The 16,952-nt window shown below is 35.6% G+C and overlaps 1 protein-coding gene across 1 annotated transcript; it reads right to left on the bottom strand.

Moving 5' to 3' along the window:
- Positions 1-838: 838 nt before the first annotated feature.
- On the bottom strand, positions 839-16,084 carry LOC101167113 (immunoglobulin-like and fibronectin type III domain-containing protein 1). The gene is made up of 24 exons (XM_023954964.1): positions 16,011-16,084; positions 13,166-13,253; positions 11,249-11,371; positions 11,028-11,167; positions 10,852-10,951; positions 10,723-10,749; positions 10,501-10,546; positions 10,191-10,386; positions 9,697-9,810; positions 9,459-9,621; positions 9,105-9,377; positions 8,649-8,990; positions 8,128-8,252; positions 7,856-7,997; positions 7,477-7,770; positions 7,088-7,384; positions 5,789-5,965; positions 5,570-5,698; positions 5,147-5,455; positions 4,802-4,887; positions 3,190-3,382; positions 1,805-2,101; positions 1,053-1,379; positions 839-965 (listed from the first exon to the last, which is right to left on the bottom strand). Exons 2-24 carry the CDS (start codon positions 13,203-13,205, stop codon positions 961-963), a joined length of 3,945 nt encoding a protein of 1,314 aa, XP_023810732.1. The 5' UTR covers positions 13,206-13,253; positions 16,011-16,084; the 3' UTR covers positions 839-960.
- Positions 16,085-16,952: the final 868 nt, after the last annotated feature.

The raw sequence follows: 16,952 nt of genomic DNA on the forward strand, positions 1-16,952 counted from the left end.
AGATATCATTATTTGGTGTCCTTCTCTTCCTGAAAAACCTACAAAGCTTGAAACTCCGTCAATTCTGCAAAGAAATGTTTCACCTTGCTGCAGCAGAAACCAAGCGCCCCCTGGTGTCAGAAAAAATGCAAAGTGGAGTCACATTGACATTTGCCTCTATTATTTGATCCATCCTTTAAGCTTTCCCACATTTCCTTTTGTTGTTGTTTGTTTGTAAGATTCTGTTTAGTAAAGTGTGTTTTTATTTTATTTTAATGCATTTAAATAAAATTTTGTTTTCATACTTGAATCTTTCATAATATGGATAGTGTTCAAGAACTCAGAAAATGTGCATGCCAGCTAAAAAAAAGGCTATAATCACATATTTTCTGTTTTTAACAAAAGTCTATTTTTTGAATGATTTACAGAATAATTAGATTAGAATTAGAACAATGGAGAAAGAAAAAAAGAATAAAAAACAACATAACTCTATAATTACCACTTTTCAGAATTGCTATCAATACAATTTGGAAAAATCGCAAATTCTTTTTGGAAAAAGCCTAATTTCTGCAACATGATATCCAGGACTTGTGAACCATATCATTTAGAACTCACTCTCATGTCTAAAAATGAAACTTCCATTTTTTGTTTTTTGCAATGCTTTTGCTTTGAGTATGCTGAAACAGACTGACAGTTTTTGTGTTTTCATCCACAAGGTTATATCATTTTCATTTTAACTACCGGTAAATGTTTTAAGAACTGAGACTTGAGTTGCATTTGTCGCCTAACGTCATACTTGACCTTTAAAAAAAAACTTGTAAGCACTGTTTGGGCATGTATGTAAAAATTTAGACACTCCTTTTTACTGTTTTGAATTTTTTTATTACAGGAACATCTTTGACTGAATCTGTTTTTCAGGAATATATGTCTTAGAAAGTTACAGTTCCGGTTCCCCTTCAGCTTCTGCAGTGCTCCCCCTCTTTACTCTGCAAAACAAAACAGAGGAAGATTGTTTAAATCAAAATGTTCTCTGAAAGATTCCTGCTAAAAAAGATTGAATCTCAAACTGATACCTCTAACATTCAGGGTCATGGAGGACTCTGCCATCCCCAGTTTGTTTTCTAGGACTACTTTGTATTCTCCATTGTCTTTTGGTCCCACTTGCAGAATAAACAAGGAGCAGACTCCACATACATTTGTGATGTGGTAGTTGGTGTTCGTGTTGAGGCTGATATTTTCGTGATACCATGTCACACGTGGAGTGGGATCCCCCTTCACAGCACAGCTCATGTGGCATTCGTAGCCCAGAGGAGCTGTTCGCCTCTTCAGGGGGACAAGAAACGATGGAGGTGATTCCAAGTTCACAGATTTACTCTGAGGCATATTTACCTTGAACGTGCCTGAAAAACAGACAGAAATTAGATACATGTCTAATGGATGGATAATGAAAGAATAATAAAGAAGTAAAATACTAATTTTTGTAGATGCATGGAGAAAAATTCTCTGCTTAAACTTTTTATTTCTTCTAGATAATTCAGCCAAATTATACAATACAAACCATTTTTTAAAGGAATTTATATGAAGTCACAGCTTCTAAAATGTTTAATCAATTTTAAATGAACAAATACATTTAGGACTAAAATGAATACACTTTAAAATTCATTTTGAACAATCTCTGGCAAAAAAATTTTTTGTTGCTTTGTGTGAAGTGCTTGTTCTAGCCAACCCTCCTGCAATATTCTTCTTTCGATATTACATAAAATTAACTTAAATTTAACTTTCTTTAAACTCCAGATCCTAGAGGGAACTGAACTTAAAAACAAACCTTTTTCCTTTCTAACAGCAAACACAGGGGACACAGACGGTGGCGACAGGCCCATGTCGTTCTTTGCAAACACTCTGAAGTAATACTCCCGTCCAGCAATGATGTTAACTACTGTGAACTTGTTATTAAAGAGGTTGTCTGCCACTGTCCTCCAGGTAGGTTTAAAGGAGTCCCGCTTGGAGACCATGTAATGCAGTCTGTCATCTCTCTTTTCGTCTGGAGACGAGCCCCAGCTGAGGGTTACTGTTCCTGGTGTCTTCTGGTCCAACTCCAGCGGTCCTGGAGGCTTGGGATTGTCTAAATATTATGCAAACACATGAAATTGTGTCATTAAGGGGTTTGATAATGATAATGCTTAATATATGAAATGTTTTTTTTTTTTTCTTTTCAGTGCACATGCCACTGGTTTTTTTGTATTTGACTTATACTTAGTTAACCCCATCAGCTGTATGTAATAACTAGACTGAGTGACCTCTTCCCCCTTGTGTTCCAAACAAGAACTACCTGCTGGCTCCAAGAAGCCAAAATTCCATAAACTTCTATAGAGAAATTAACTGATATTACTCGGTTATTATATTTTTCACAATAACTTATGGCTATGCTACCTTTTTTTTTAACATGTTCTTACTAATCCTATCTTTTTCATTATGTTTTTTTTGTAGTGTAAATTATTCAAGTTATAAATTGACCAATAAGATGCCTTAATAAAAGTAAGTAGTCTCATGTTTGAAACGCTTGACTGATTCTCTCGAGCCTGCTTTAAGTGGATGGGGAGTGGACTTCAGACAAGCTTACCGTGATTTGAGAGATTAGTTGCCGTAGAAACGTTGATTCAGACCGACTCAGACCAATCACTGCTTACTAACATTGCCTGGTTCCAGCATGGTGGTGTACGAGTCGCAAAGAAAATGGCAACTATATTGGCTTAATTTCGTCGACGCCATAAGTAAACTGTTTTCTATTGGCGAAATCACTCTCACTTGGTCCACTTATGCAGTCAATGGGTAATCCTTAGAAATTATTGGCTTTATTAGTGTGCACGTTTTTGGAATTTTACCACAGAGCTTTAAAGCTCTATCAGTGTGGGTGGGGTATGTGTTAGTCAAAATATTAGTCAGATTGGTATGTGGGGTGATTGGAAGGTCAGTGAACCTCTCAAACTCGTTGTAGGTAGTTAAAAATATCATATATCACTAGATCTCAGTTTGTAGGCAGTGTCAGCCCTTTGCAATGCAATTAAAGCCCATAAATCTCTGCACCTCAGCATATTTATTTTGTCACATTTAATCTATTTTCAACTTGCAGTTGGACTGAGTTCTTTTAAAGTAAATATTTGTCTTCCTGTTTTTTTCTTGAGCAGCAACATTCACTTTAGGAACTCTCACCTGTCACTCTGATTTCAACATTAAAACTTTCCTGCCCAACAATGTTCTTCACAGTGATGGTGTAGATGCCGCTGTCAGACCTCTCAGACGTGGGAATCAGTAATTGGGAACCTTTGTCAGAGTTGGTTATTGTTACGTGTTTAGCCAGAGGAACCCCATCCTTTACCCAAGAAACATCAGGGAGTGGGGAAGCCTGTGGATTAAAATTATACTGCATGAGTGCAATGATGATGTCACTTTTGATAATCTGTCTTATTTTTTAAAGAAAATGAATGAAACCTCAACACATTGATTTATTATCCTTTTTTTACTTTGAGTCCACCCGAAAAAAAAAAAAAAGTGATTCTTTCAAAGTGTCAGCCATACTTTGAAAATTAATTTTACAGACTGAAAACAAAAAATGCTACCTTTTTTTTATTTTTACATTTTTTTTAACATAAACCATGAATAGAAAATCTTTTAAAAAGCTTGAACCTCATAATTGTGACTAAACGGTAAATTAAATATTCAGTTTAAATGATGTAAGTTCTGTGTTGTACACTTTAGTGCAACTGTCTTCATGTTTATGTTCAAGTACCAACAACTTTAAGTTAGTTTGTCTTAACTTCTGCTACATGTGCTCCATTTCCTCAGCTTTAACACAGATAGTGGTTTACTACTGCTTTTCTTTAAAATGGTTTACATTTAGTATCTCAGCAAACCATTTTCCACTTTGTTTCCAGGCATAGATGGACATTAAATCACTCCTACCACAGCTTTATTTGTAGCGTGGAGTACTTGTGTTTTCTAACCTCCAACAGGTATACAGATATTTTTTCTCCTCATGTTAATCTGCTGACATTTTACCATGTAGAAGACCATCGACTGCAGCCAGCAGGTGTGTCTGGATTAAAGTGAAGTGAGTTTAGGATTTATAATACAATGGAGTAAACTGTAGATAGGGCTATTGGCATGTGTAAACCTGAACCTTAACAGTGAGTCATTTTCTATTATATTACTTTAACCATGACATGTGTGAAGGAAATTGTTTTATTATTATCATTGTTTAAATGTATTTGTTTAAATGTTAACTCAGATTGACCTTTTTACCTTTTTAGAAAACAGTTGTGTGTTTGTTCATCTGCTTCTCATCTCCAGCTAGGAAGAGGGGGTTTTATTACACACTGTCCTTAGCTGATAATGAATACTGTTTGATCTTAGAATCCACCCAAATGGGTCACCCCCTAACGAACTTTTCTCTTTGTCTGGAAAGTGTTGCCTCCTACTTGAAATTTTAATAAAAGCAGCACGAGGAGAAGCAGTCCTTTGAGAAGAGAAGCGTTTTCTGCCACACTTGCTTTTCTCCCTTGTGCATGAGAAACTTGATTTTTGTTGTAATCTGTTGTTTCTAAATGTGTTTTTCTTTAATGTCTAGATGCATTTATCTGACATGATGAATATCATGTCCATTTTGGTTGTGATGCTCTGATGCACTGACTTTATGGAATGTACATGTCCAGATAGTCAAATTATTTATAAAGCATATATGAAGTCAAGCTTTTCTTTGCAAAAAACAATAAATAAACAATATAATATAGTTGACTGAAAAAAAAAATCTATAAGTAGTTTTTACCTCAAAGTTGATGTTGAGACGAACGGTGTTTCCAGATCTCACCACCATAAAGGTCTTCATGTTGCGGTCTTTAAACCTGGGTTTTACTAACATAGAAAAAAAAAAAAATTGCGGCAAAAATTTAAATAGATTAGCAATCTTTTCAAAAGTCTATTTAGGTATGTTCTTTTAAATGAAAAAAAAAAAGATCTACTGTATATTGTGGCATTTTCCTTGAAGATTTAATGAAAAAATCTCCTTCTCCCTTAAAGCAATAACAACTTTAAGAGTACTGTTGGACACATGGAAAACATTTAACCGATTTAAACTTTACAAACAGAAACAGTAAAAATCTATGTTTCCTACCAGGAGGCGGCATTGCGATGATGTACTTGTCAAAGCCCTGAGGTTCTCCATCACCTCCATAATTGGTGGCCAATATTCTCACCCAGTATGTGGCCATGGCCTTGAGGCCCAGCACGGTGTAGGAAGTTAGAGTTATTGGGACTGAATTACAGCGGGTCCATTCAAGACTCTCTATTGGTCTGATCTCCACGTAATACCCTTGGGCTTCGTCTTCCACTCCTTTCACCTCCTTAGGCTTAGCCCAAGCCAAAGAAAATGAGTTGTAGCTGGAGTCTGTTAATTTAAGGTCCCTGACTTTGCCAGGGGGTTCTGAAATTACAATTAAAGAGTTTGGGTTTTATTACACATTCTAAAATGTCATAGAAAAAATGGGATTTTGCTATGAAAAGGGATTTCTGCAGGAGCACTGTGTGATTCACTCACTCATAGGATCTCTAGCAATAACAGTGTCACATGGAATACTGGGATCTCCAGCACCTGACAGGTTGATGGCAGAAACTCTGAACTTGTATGCCGCTCCCTCAAAGACATCTTTGACGGCATACATTGTATCTGTAAACAATAAAGTAGACCCATATGATCTGTTGCAGATCATTCTGTAATAACTGCACTGCTATAATTAAACTGCAGCTGAAGTATTACCTGTAATCGGCCCCTTCTGGTTTACAAGGCTCCAGTAATTTGTGCCCGCCTTATTTTTTTCCAAATTGTACCCAATGATTTTAGTTCCTCCGGTGTCACATGGAGGACACCATGACAGGTTAATACAATCTTTAAAGGCACTGACCACTCTGGGTGTTGTTGGAGATCCAGGATAACCTGTGAGAGAGAAAAATGAAGTGAAAAGTTGAAAATGAAACACCATTTCAGGCTGGTTTGAGACATTGCTGCTGATATAGTGGTTAATGCTTCGATTAAACGGAAAAAAAAGAGGGGGGGCTTATGCTTCAGGCGCTGTAATACTTATAGATTGAAACTGAAAAAAGATACATAACTTTGGAGGTATGAAGCATGGAGAATTGATGGCAAAACGTACTTTCTCTCATTAGCTTTAGTAATTACATTTACTGTATCTGCACCCCTAGGTAATCGTATTGAGTTTTTGATTCGGGAATTCTTGCTTGCTGTACGAGGAGGATTATAAATCTTTGTTATTTCAAGACTGCTGTAGTGGATATATTTACAGTTATAAACTTTTTTCTTTTTTTATATAAAGTGGTTCAGTAATAATTGATTCTAAAAAAAATTAACAAACTTATTGTTGTTGAAATATTAACTGCATTACATACCTTACATGAATACCTTCCTGACACTTGTTGATACAGTTTTTAGTAAGAATTGCGTTTTATAAAAATGTGTCTCCTGTTTTGTGCAAGATAAAAAGATTGCAAAGCTTCTAAACGGATGTCTACAATGTTATTGAGGCACTGGTTTACAAATTATTTTAGAGAACTTTGGTTTGATTTACATTATAAATATTTTATAATTTCTTCAATTTTGAGGAATTAAACTAGACCCTGCAGCTAGCAAGCAGGTCTGGATGCAAAGAACAGTTTATTAGTACCCGTTTTCATTATTATATAACACTTCTTTTAATTTGGCCTTATTAAAACAATCTAAATCTGTTTGTGATCTTTTATAATTTGAGATGAACTGGACAATCACAACCATGAAAATAATAACTTGTTTTTGTTTGTTGATGCATGCTTGTGTATAACATTAAAGCCAGATAAATTGTGAATAACGTAAAAGAGGGATGACCTGTCATACAAACAAAACTCAAAGGAGTCATTTTGTCCAACCTAACATGCTAAACCACCTATTTAATTTTGTTTTTTTAATTTTATGACGTGTGCATGTTGGTACATAAAAACTCAAGATGCATATTTAAAATGTTTAGGGCTACTATAAAAATTCTAATTCAGAAGACTAGAGACTTACGTAAAACCCCAGCTGATATGTCCTCTGTCTGCAGATAATCACTAACACCTTCTACATTCTTTGCTCTGATCCGGTAACAGTATCTCCTTCCTGGATCCACATCTGAATCTTTAAAACTTGGGTTTGCAGGGATTTCTCCAAGATTTGACCATTTGTTGCGCCCAACCTGTTGCCGCTCTATGATGTAATTAGTGACTGGGCATCCACCATTGTCTTTTGGTGGTTTCCATTTGAATTCAACAGATGTTACGGCACTTTCCATGACCTCGACAGGGCCTTGTGGGGCTGTTGGTTTGTCTGTTCTCAATAAAAGAAAAGGAAGAGATCATGGTGTGGTTCATACCATTTCATCACATGGGGCAAACACAGATTTTGCATCATCAACTCACCAAGTACAATAAGTCTTGAAAGTGCTTCTTTAGTTCCAAATTCATTCTTTATCTTTATTTTAACCTGTCCACTGTCTTTTCTTTGACACTTAGTGAGACGTAGTTGGCTGTCTGTGTCGGATGTCCCGATCTTTACATTACTTGCCGGCAAAAGTTCCTCATCATCTTTGTACCACTGTATGGTCATTGGTGCTCCACCTGAAAATGGCAACTTCCATTCAGCATTTTCACCAGCCTTGATGATGATGGGTTGTTTAAATTTTCCCAGAGCATCAGGATCAAGATTTGGAGGATCTGCAAAGCCAAAGCAAATAGTTTTAGCCAATATGTGAGTGTGTATTATTTCACTCCATTTTTAAAGTGAATAATTATTGCTGACCTTGAACATTAAGTGTTGCTTCAGATTTGCGGCCTTCAGCTTCAAAGCGATATACGGCAGCATCATCCTTTTTACAGCAGTCAATGATCAGTCTGTGGCAGGCTCCATCTTTGATGATTTTTACCCCATCCCCATCTGTTAACTTGTCAGATAAAGGAAAATAAAATGATTTCAGAAAACTCACAGTTCAAAGTAAACAATGGCTATTCTGTATCTAAATTTGTGGTAAGTTGTATATCTATACATGTATAATTCTCGTGAATGGAACATACCAGCTTCCCATTCTTATACCACTTTCCTTCAGAAGTATCACTGCTTAATTTGCAGGACAGCTCTACTTGTTCATCAACATTAGCGATGGTATCTGACAGCCCGCTGACAAACTGAACCCCTCGATCTGCGACAGAACATGCACAGCTCTTATAAGGCTGTTTTAACAATTGTTAGGGTTGGAGAAAGAATAGTAAAACATAAGCACAACTCTAATTATCTTAAGCAAATCTATTAGAGATGTCACAATTCTCAGTTTAACACTGAACTCTATGCTAAACTACTAAACCGAAATGTGAGGAAAATTAAATGTTGCATTCATACTGCATATAACTATGTTTATTTTGAAAATATGAAACATGTATTATGGCAACTGAAAGGTTTTTCTTCATTGTTACTTGCTTATCAGCCACTTTAAAAAAAATGTTTTGTTGTTGTTTTGTAATACAAAAACCAAATATAAAATCAAAATGAATGAATGTATTCTTCAATGTTGATTTACAAATATGTTACATCATTTTACCTTTTTCTGCATCAGAAACCAAAAGATCACGTTGTCCTCCCTTTTTTTTGCTCGCACCCGTGTCGGCTGTTGCACTTTTATCGTCTCCATTGCTTGAAATGATCTTATTCTGAACTTCTCCAACATGTTGGTCTTCACTTGTTCCCACACCAAAACTAGCACCACTTCCATCATCTGAAGCACCTTCGCCACCAAATTCCTCACCTCCCTTTGCAGTTGCATCTCCTGTACTTAAAGCATTTTTGTCAGACTCAGCATGTTCATCTTTGTCCATATGTTGTGAATCTTCATCAGTTTTGCTTTGGTCCTTAGATTTTGAGTCTTTCTGTCTACTTGCATTGACTGAAATCAAGTATGGAGACAGTTATTCACAATTGTTTTTTTTTTCTTGTCACACATTTGTCACTCAAGGTTAAACTGATTATATGTCAAGAAAAATAAAAAAACAAGGCCCACCTCCCACTGTGAGAGAGGCACTACTTTTGGTAACACCAACAATGGCAGAGTACATCCCCTTATCCGTCATCTGACAGTTTTTCACTCTCAGGGTGTGCGTTAGTTTGTCCTCTGAAACAATGATCTGATATTTTTCTCCATCATCGAGTGAGGAGTCTTCTGTTAACCAGGTGATCCTGTTGAGTGGTGATGACAAGACACACTGAAAGAGGGCATCTTCGCTCTCTGTGACTTTGGTGTTCTTAAGATTGGCGACAAATTCCACATCTGGCACTGAGAAATAGAGAAAGATGGCACCTATTTAATGCTCATACTGACATAAGTTTTCAATTCAAGAAGAAGTTTGAATTTTACCTTGAAAGTCAGTTGTGAAAACGTTTGTGTCTTCGACATCAACCTGATACAGTCCAGCATCTGCTGGCTCCACATCTTTAATGCTAAAAACATAGTTTATTCCTGTTTTTGTCAGGCTGTGCTTGGAGTTTTTATCATCATCGTATGAAAGCCCCGTCCCGTCCTTGTCAAACAAAGATAATTAAAGTTAAACTATTTATTGCTTTTCTTGGTTTTAGTCAACTAACACATTTCCTACCTTGTATACGTTAATTGCACTGTTGTTGTCAACTAGTTTCATGTCAAAGCTGAATTCAGCTCTCCCACTTGGTTTCACCTGAATTTGTTTGACATTGTCTAGTTTCTCTACAACCTACAATCAGAATCAGAATTTTATTTATTTCAGAGGGAAATAGCATTTTTAGTAGAGCTCTGATCAACTAAGTACCCCAGACAAACATTACAACAAGCAAAAGAGCGCAGTGTTACTAAAGGAAGATAAAGCTTCTTTATGCTCAAATCTGCAGATATGTCTCCTTTCAATATAAAAGCCTTGACATTTTTTACCAGTAACAGCCTTGAGAATGAATGGTATGAAGCAAAATAACACTTTTGCAAAACACTCAGTTCAATTTAACATTATTGTTTTTTTCCCTAGAATTATCAAAAATGAGAGTTTAAAAAAAAAGATTTTACGAGTCCAAACTCTAGCCTTAAAAACTTCCTTTGTTAGTTATAGATATCAAGCTTTACCTTTGACTGTTCATCTTCCATCTCTGTTTTCATCTGTTTCAGCTTTTTCAGCAGCCAGCGAAAGTCAGTCACTCCAAAGTCGAGGCAGATTCTTTCATAGTCTTTCTTTGATGCGGTGAGAAGAAGTTCCCAGAGTTTAGGATCAATTTCTCCCTCTTTCTTTGGTGGGAGGGGCTTTTTTTTCTTAACACCCTCACTGATAAAACAAACAAAAAAACACATTTTTTTTGCCAGAAGAGCACATTTTATTTGCATTTACATACAGTATATATGTTTATGATCTGGTTTTTATTGCTTTTACTTGACTTACGTTTTCTTTAGCATTGACCTAAAATTCTGAGCTGGTTGCCCACTTTCTGTGGGAGAAACAATTTGTCAAAAATTGTGATTGTAAAAGTATTTACTTTAACTTTAAATGTAAACACTATAACTATCATTGTTTTTACTTTTGATTGAGGAAAAAGTGTACATTGGGAATACCAAACATAACCACTATAACTATGGGATTTCAGTTTTCAGATGAGGATCATACCTGCTTGAGATTTATTTTTATTGCCAACTGGGTAAAATAAAAAAAAGAAAAAGAAAAAGAAAAGAGTTAATGAATAAATCAAATTGAATTATCAATTGTGTTAGTATTGAAAGAGTTTATAAACCTAACCATCAATGACAGTCAAAGTGGCTGTGCAGACAGCTTTTCCATACTCGTTGGTTGCAAAGCACTTGTAGCCATCAGCTTGGTCAAGTGTTATGTTGATTATCTAAGAAGCCAAACAAAATAATACACATGATGACTTTTCCATTTATGAAATATCCATGCCGTTTTTCTCCCCTCACCTCAAGGATGTATTCCTGAGTTCTTTCGTCATATCTGGTCTTGTACTTCTCTGGATCATTAATCTCCCCTTTGTTGCGGCTCCATGTGACCTTTGGTGCAGGCTCTCCACTCACCATAGCTTTGAAGAACACCTTCTTACCTGAAATGGAGAGACCAGAAAGATGATACCGTTGATATCAGTCAATTACAATGCCATTGATCAGTTTGTGTGTTTCTCTACCCTCATGAGTCGTAACAGCCATTGGTTTCCTGGTAAAGTCAGGAGTTGCCTTTCCTAGAGGGAGTTGCTCAACAAACTGAGTTACCATAACCCCGGGAACTCTGGATCTTTTCTTGATGGCAACTGTCAAAATGAGATAAAAGGGGGATTTTAAGAGTGAAAATAAATGGTTTGTAAGGGATTGTAAATTTAAATATAAAAATGTAGGCTTAAATAAAACATTTAATAATTGTTTAAACACAAACAATTTTTGGTGTTTTGCAGGTTGTTCAAAAGCAGAATAAAAAACAAAAGATTTAACTGCTTTAGATGCAAATTCAGAATTCACAAAGATTTGATTGAGAATCCGAATTATTTACTTAGAATTTTTTTTCAAAAACTACCGGAACTTCTGTGGTCACTCTATAAAGTTGTGACCACAAGATGGCACTATTTCCTTTAGTTTTGTCAGAGGTTGAAAATCTTCTGCAGAGTGACAGAACCTTTTGATCAAACAGAAATAGTCAAATTTCTATGCATTTACCCAAATGTTGAGGTGATTTGTGTCACTGATTTGTACTAGTATAAATTGTTCATTTGCAGAGTTAAAATAAATGCAGAAACATACATTTTCTGCTCAAATATATGAATCGTTTCAGGAAGAAGATGAGAAAAAACAACACATTTCTAGTTCTTTGTTGTCTGTAATCTGTCATCCTAAAATGAGCCGCTTTCTTCACAAGCATCAAAACTCTTATGAGGCTGAGCTGCTTCTGGTTTTCTGAGCTTTGTTTTTTATTAAGTACTTCACTACAACCTTACCTGACTGAGTAGACAAAATGTAGAACAGCACTGTTGTGATGCAGAATAAAACGGTCCAGCATACATCTTTGACTGAGACTTATCTTTTATCCAACCGAAGCTGAGTGCCGAGGCATAAAATGACATGCAAATGCAATTGACAGGTTTGCGTATTCCAAAAAAACAAAACAAAACAACAAACAGATCCTTAAAAAAATACACCAACACACATTTTAAGAATTTAAATTAATCTAAATTGTATATTTCTGCCAACTCGCTTTAGTAATGTCAAGGGCTAACTTATTTCATTTAGTCCTCTGTGAGTCACTTGTAGATTATCTATTCAGCGTAATTGTTTTTTGACAGCCTCACTGTGGCTCGGGGGCATGTACTGCATATTCAACACATGGTATGTGTCATCTCTCAAGGGGTTAGTTTAAATTCTTAAATCATCTGAATGCAGAGAGGATTCCCTGTCCCTCAAGCACTGATTTACAAATAATTCAAGTCAAGCAGGCTGTTGCTTCTTTCTGCATAACAAACACTCCTGGAAGCACAGTTAGATTTTGAGCTGCAACAAACATCCAAACGTCTTCTGTCAGATATCTTTGTCAAAATGTATTTTGAGTCCCAGTCTGACATTTTGAAACCCATCCAACCAGCATTCACCCAGAGGTACACATCGTGAACATTCTGATATGGAAATAGGGAAATCATTTCTTAAGTCAGTAACATTTAAGCTGTAATGTTATCCTAAATACATTCAATTTGAGATCCAAGTAAGCAGCAGTATATTATGTTAACTCACATCATAAGACATTCCCCAAATCCTTTCAAAAATGTAAATATTTGCTTTTCTAAACTGGAACTGATGTTCATGTTGTATTTTGATTCATTATTTCATTTTTGATTTGGCACAAACCTTTGGACAAATAAATAAAAAAACACAATTGCAAATTAAACAAATCATAGTTAATTTTCTTTCAAGTTGAGAATCTGTACAGGGTTGGTTTAAAAATCTGCCTTGAGTACAGTATGTTTCTCAACTGATGCTTGATGCAGCAGAAACCTTTTCTCATATTTTTTTTAAAATAAAAAATAGATTTTTGAGCAAAACATACACAAAGATGGACTTACCTGAGCCTTTTGAATCTTCATTGGGTGTTTGTGAACTCATTGTTGCTTTTCTGCTGTTTGTCAGTTCAAGTGAATAATTCTTGTGAGGCTGAAGCAGAAAAACAGCAGCGTGTATTATTGTTAATAAAGACAGACTTTTCAATAGGAAAATGAATCAACCTTTCATTTATGTGTTGTAATATTTACTTTACTTTTTTGTATCAATGAAGGAATTATATTTTGCTATATTGAGTCTTCATTGGCGGAGCTAGAACATTTTATTTGGGGGGGCAGACAATTTTAAAAGAGTGGCAGATGGGAACAGCAGAGTGGACAGCCATTACAAATAAAGGATTTAAAAAAAGGACTACAAACAGTTTAATTATTGACACAAATAATTTGGGGGCTCAAGATTTATTGCTTTAATTTTTGCAATGCTTGAAATAACTTGTATTGATGGTTTCAATAATCAGGGGGCAGGTGGGGAGTGAAAGCTTTTTGCTGGGGGAACAGCTGACCAATCCCTGTCCCCCTGTAGCTCCACCCCTGTTCCTGTCAGTTTTGTTGAGGTTACTCTAAAGTGGGTTTTGCTACAAAAATTGAGATGAAAAAATGCTGTGAAACAATACCATGCCACAGACTAACAGAAGTGCAATAATTGAAAATAGAAAAAAAAGACATTTGAAAACTTTTTTTTTTAAAGTGCTGAAATGTATTAATTAGGTACATTTGCCATCTGAAGTCTTTCACAGTAATTCTGATGAATTTTATACAGATCTTTCTTAGGGCCAATATGACATGTGTCAGCCCAACAGTATTTTAACTTGGTAGACCAAAATACAGCGCCATGGACCAGGGAAGGTCAAGAAATGCTGCCTTCAAGCTTCTCGTGTGTCATTGCCATATGACATCAGTCTGTCAAACCAGGGATGACTTGACTTGCTGCATGATACGGGAAGGCAGTTGGGGACAGTCTAAGACATTGTAAATGAGGAATGTGAAATCCCACCTAATGGCTTCTTCCTTCTAAGTGCCTCTGGAGTCAACTGGCTGCCTGTACCAGCAGTATAACCACTCAATAGCCAAACATAGAAAAAGTCTAAATGTTTAAGCATAAATGTTTTAAGGGTACAGATGTTGAGACGCAGCAAAATTGTTTTAACTAAATTGCGAATGCAACTTGCTGGCAAAAACACACTTTTTAAAAAAGTTTGTGAGGTTTTGCTTCTTGATGAACCAAGTTCATCAAAATTCTTAGGAAAAAAAATCCTCAATATAAACACCTGTTTGTCCAAAATGAAAGTCACCCTGAGGTGCCAGAGAATGTCAGTGACAAAAATGTTTGTTTACAGTTTCTGGTGATAAATGTTCTAATACATATAAAAGTTTTAAGACATAAGTGTAATTTTTATCCAAAGATTGACTGAAAAACATTTAAAGTGGCTTTTTTACATTTTGAGACATCAGGATGGGGTGAATTGAAAGAACACGCTTGTCCTTCAACATCTACAACCCTGCAAAAAGAGGCCTTTCAGTGTCATCCATTCCATTTTATTGTGCAAACTGATCTAAGATTCCTGCTCAGGCCTTTGTTAGTCACACAGAGACACTTGTGAAGGTCATGTCTCTTGTGATGTGGCACGGTTGAGCTGTTTAATCCAATCTATCCAAAGCATTTATCTACACTATGACTCAAGACAATGTACCAAGGACAGAGCAATATAGAAACTATCAAAGAGTAAAAGTGATTTGCAGAGCTACAATCACCAAATGGTTCAAACGATGACTATTTCACTTTGTAAGTAGATGTAGATTGTTTATTTTAATATGATGACAGATTATGGACCCTTTTTTATTTTACTTCACAGCATTACCTTATTATAAAAAAAAAAATAAAAAATAAAATAAATGATTAATCATTATTGAAGATGGTTAAATTGATGTCATGATATTACTTTACTTGCTCCAAAATTGAAAAATTGATTCATGGTTTTTTCCTAATGTAACATAATTTTGCATATAATTTTACTTTTGATACTTGATCAAATTTTGCTGAGAGAATGTTTGAAACAGTGTTATGTCTATTTTAGTGATATAGTATTATTTTTTTATTTTATTCATCTTTGTCATGTGCTTTATTGATACTTCAGGATTCTTAATTCTGTCTGATAAAAGTTATGAACCGGATAATGATAAATCATGTAATAAAATGGTTACGGTATAACGGGGTGGGGTTGTATAAGTTCGCTTCCTTCCACTCCCTTTCAAGCAATATTTATTAATATGTCTAATTATCCTAAGATTGATTCGTCCTTGTATGGATGTATAACTGATGATTGTATTTTTTTTGTGCATTATACTTATTTGATTGCTTGAAGTAAACAATTTCAAATCAAATCAAAATATGTTGTGATACTTTGTCCTCCAGTTGGGATCTTTTGCAAAGAAAAGGTTTTGCACGATTGTCAAGATTGTGAACAACAGCTGAGATCCTGGGTTGGTTAGAAAATCAATAAAGGATTTATGATCATTTATTAAAGATGTTTGCTCATTTTTTTAAAAATCATGTTAAATTTAACCAGTATATAATAAGTGTCATACATAATGTAGGGGTTTACATAAACAGAATAGCTAAAAAATCAAAATCCATTCTCCTTGCAGTTTTTTCAATTGTATAATATGTTTAAATTGCGTAAAGTGTTGTCAGTCCAGGGAGTTGTTTCTCTGTTGAAATTTGTACTTTGGGTTTTGATCAGACTTTCTGTTTAAAAAATAAAGAAATGAATAAGCGCTACCAAACCATGAGTAGTTCTGGAGATATTCACACTGTAAAACACTAAGTAAAGTAAAAAAAGTTCATACTTACTTCTAGCGTCCTTTACCCAGATAATTCTCTGTTAGCTCCCACTCTTCTCACTATGCAAAACGTCAAATGTGACACTCCTTTTTGTTCAGTGATAAAACGCCTGGAATGCATGGAAACCCTTACAGGGGTGGTTGGTGAAAACCCATATCGTGGTAAAAGGGTGGAGGTTCTTACGCATCGCTATAAAAGCGATCACTTTACTGATGGCACCAGAAATACATTATGACTGTTCATTTAATCTGATTTGATTACTGTTGTGGGTCTAAAAAAAAAACCTCAAGAATAATGTTATAATAGACAAATTATATCATTTAAGAGACGAACACCATTGCTTGAACTCCATGATTTATTGATCTGCAAGACATATGTGATACAATTTCACAGATAAGAGGCAAACCATAAGCGCAAAGGCCTTTGATTGCCAACTTCATGAGATTTTTTTGAAATGTGACTACTCAAGTATAGGCTTTATTGGTCAATAAACCTTCACATGAGACATTTTATACAGTAAAACAATCTCGGATTGATGTTAGTGTATCAGCTCTTCCGTTTATCTTCTGGACTTGATGTCAAAAAACTCTCACAGCGGGCCTGTGGTATCCAAAGTCCCACACTGCACTGGCTGCCACATTGTAAAAATTTTTGTAGCTTGTGTGGCCGTGATGGGATGACCACAGTACTGGATACGTTTTTTGGCTTTCGGAGTCAGAGGTTAAATACGCGTGACTTATCTGGCTATTTGAAAAGTCACGCGGAATTCTTTAGGAGACCGGCGCAACTGCAAGTAAAACCTGATAACGTGTGAAGATTAACACAAATGTCAATTTTGCCCTGTAAAGGGAAGTGAGGTAAGCATTTCTGTCAGATGATATATGCTTGCTCTTCAAGGCTGAGTAGTTAGGGAACAGACTGCATCTAGCCACTCTGCTTATTAGAAGAAGA

Source organism: Oryzias latipes, chromosome 5 (genome assembly GCF_002234675.1).
Source record: "Oryzias latipes chromosome 5, ASM223467v1".
NCBI lineage: Eukaryota > Metazoa > Chordata > Actinopteri > Beloniformes > Adrianichthyidae > Oryzias > Oryzias latipes.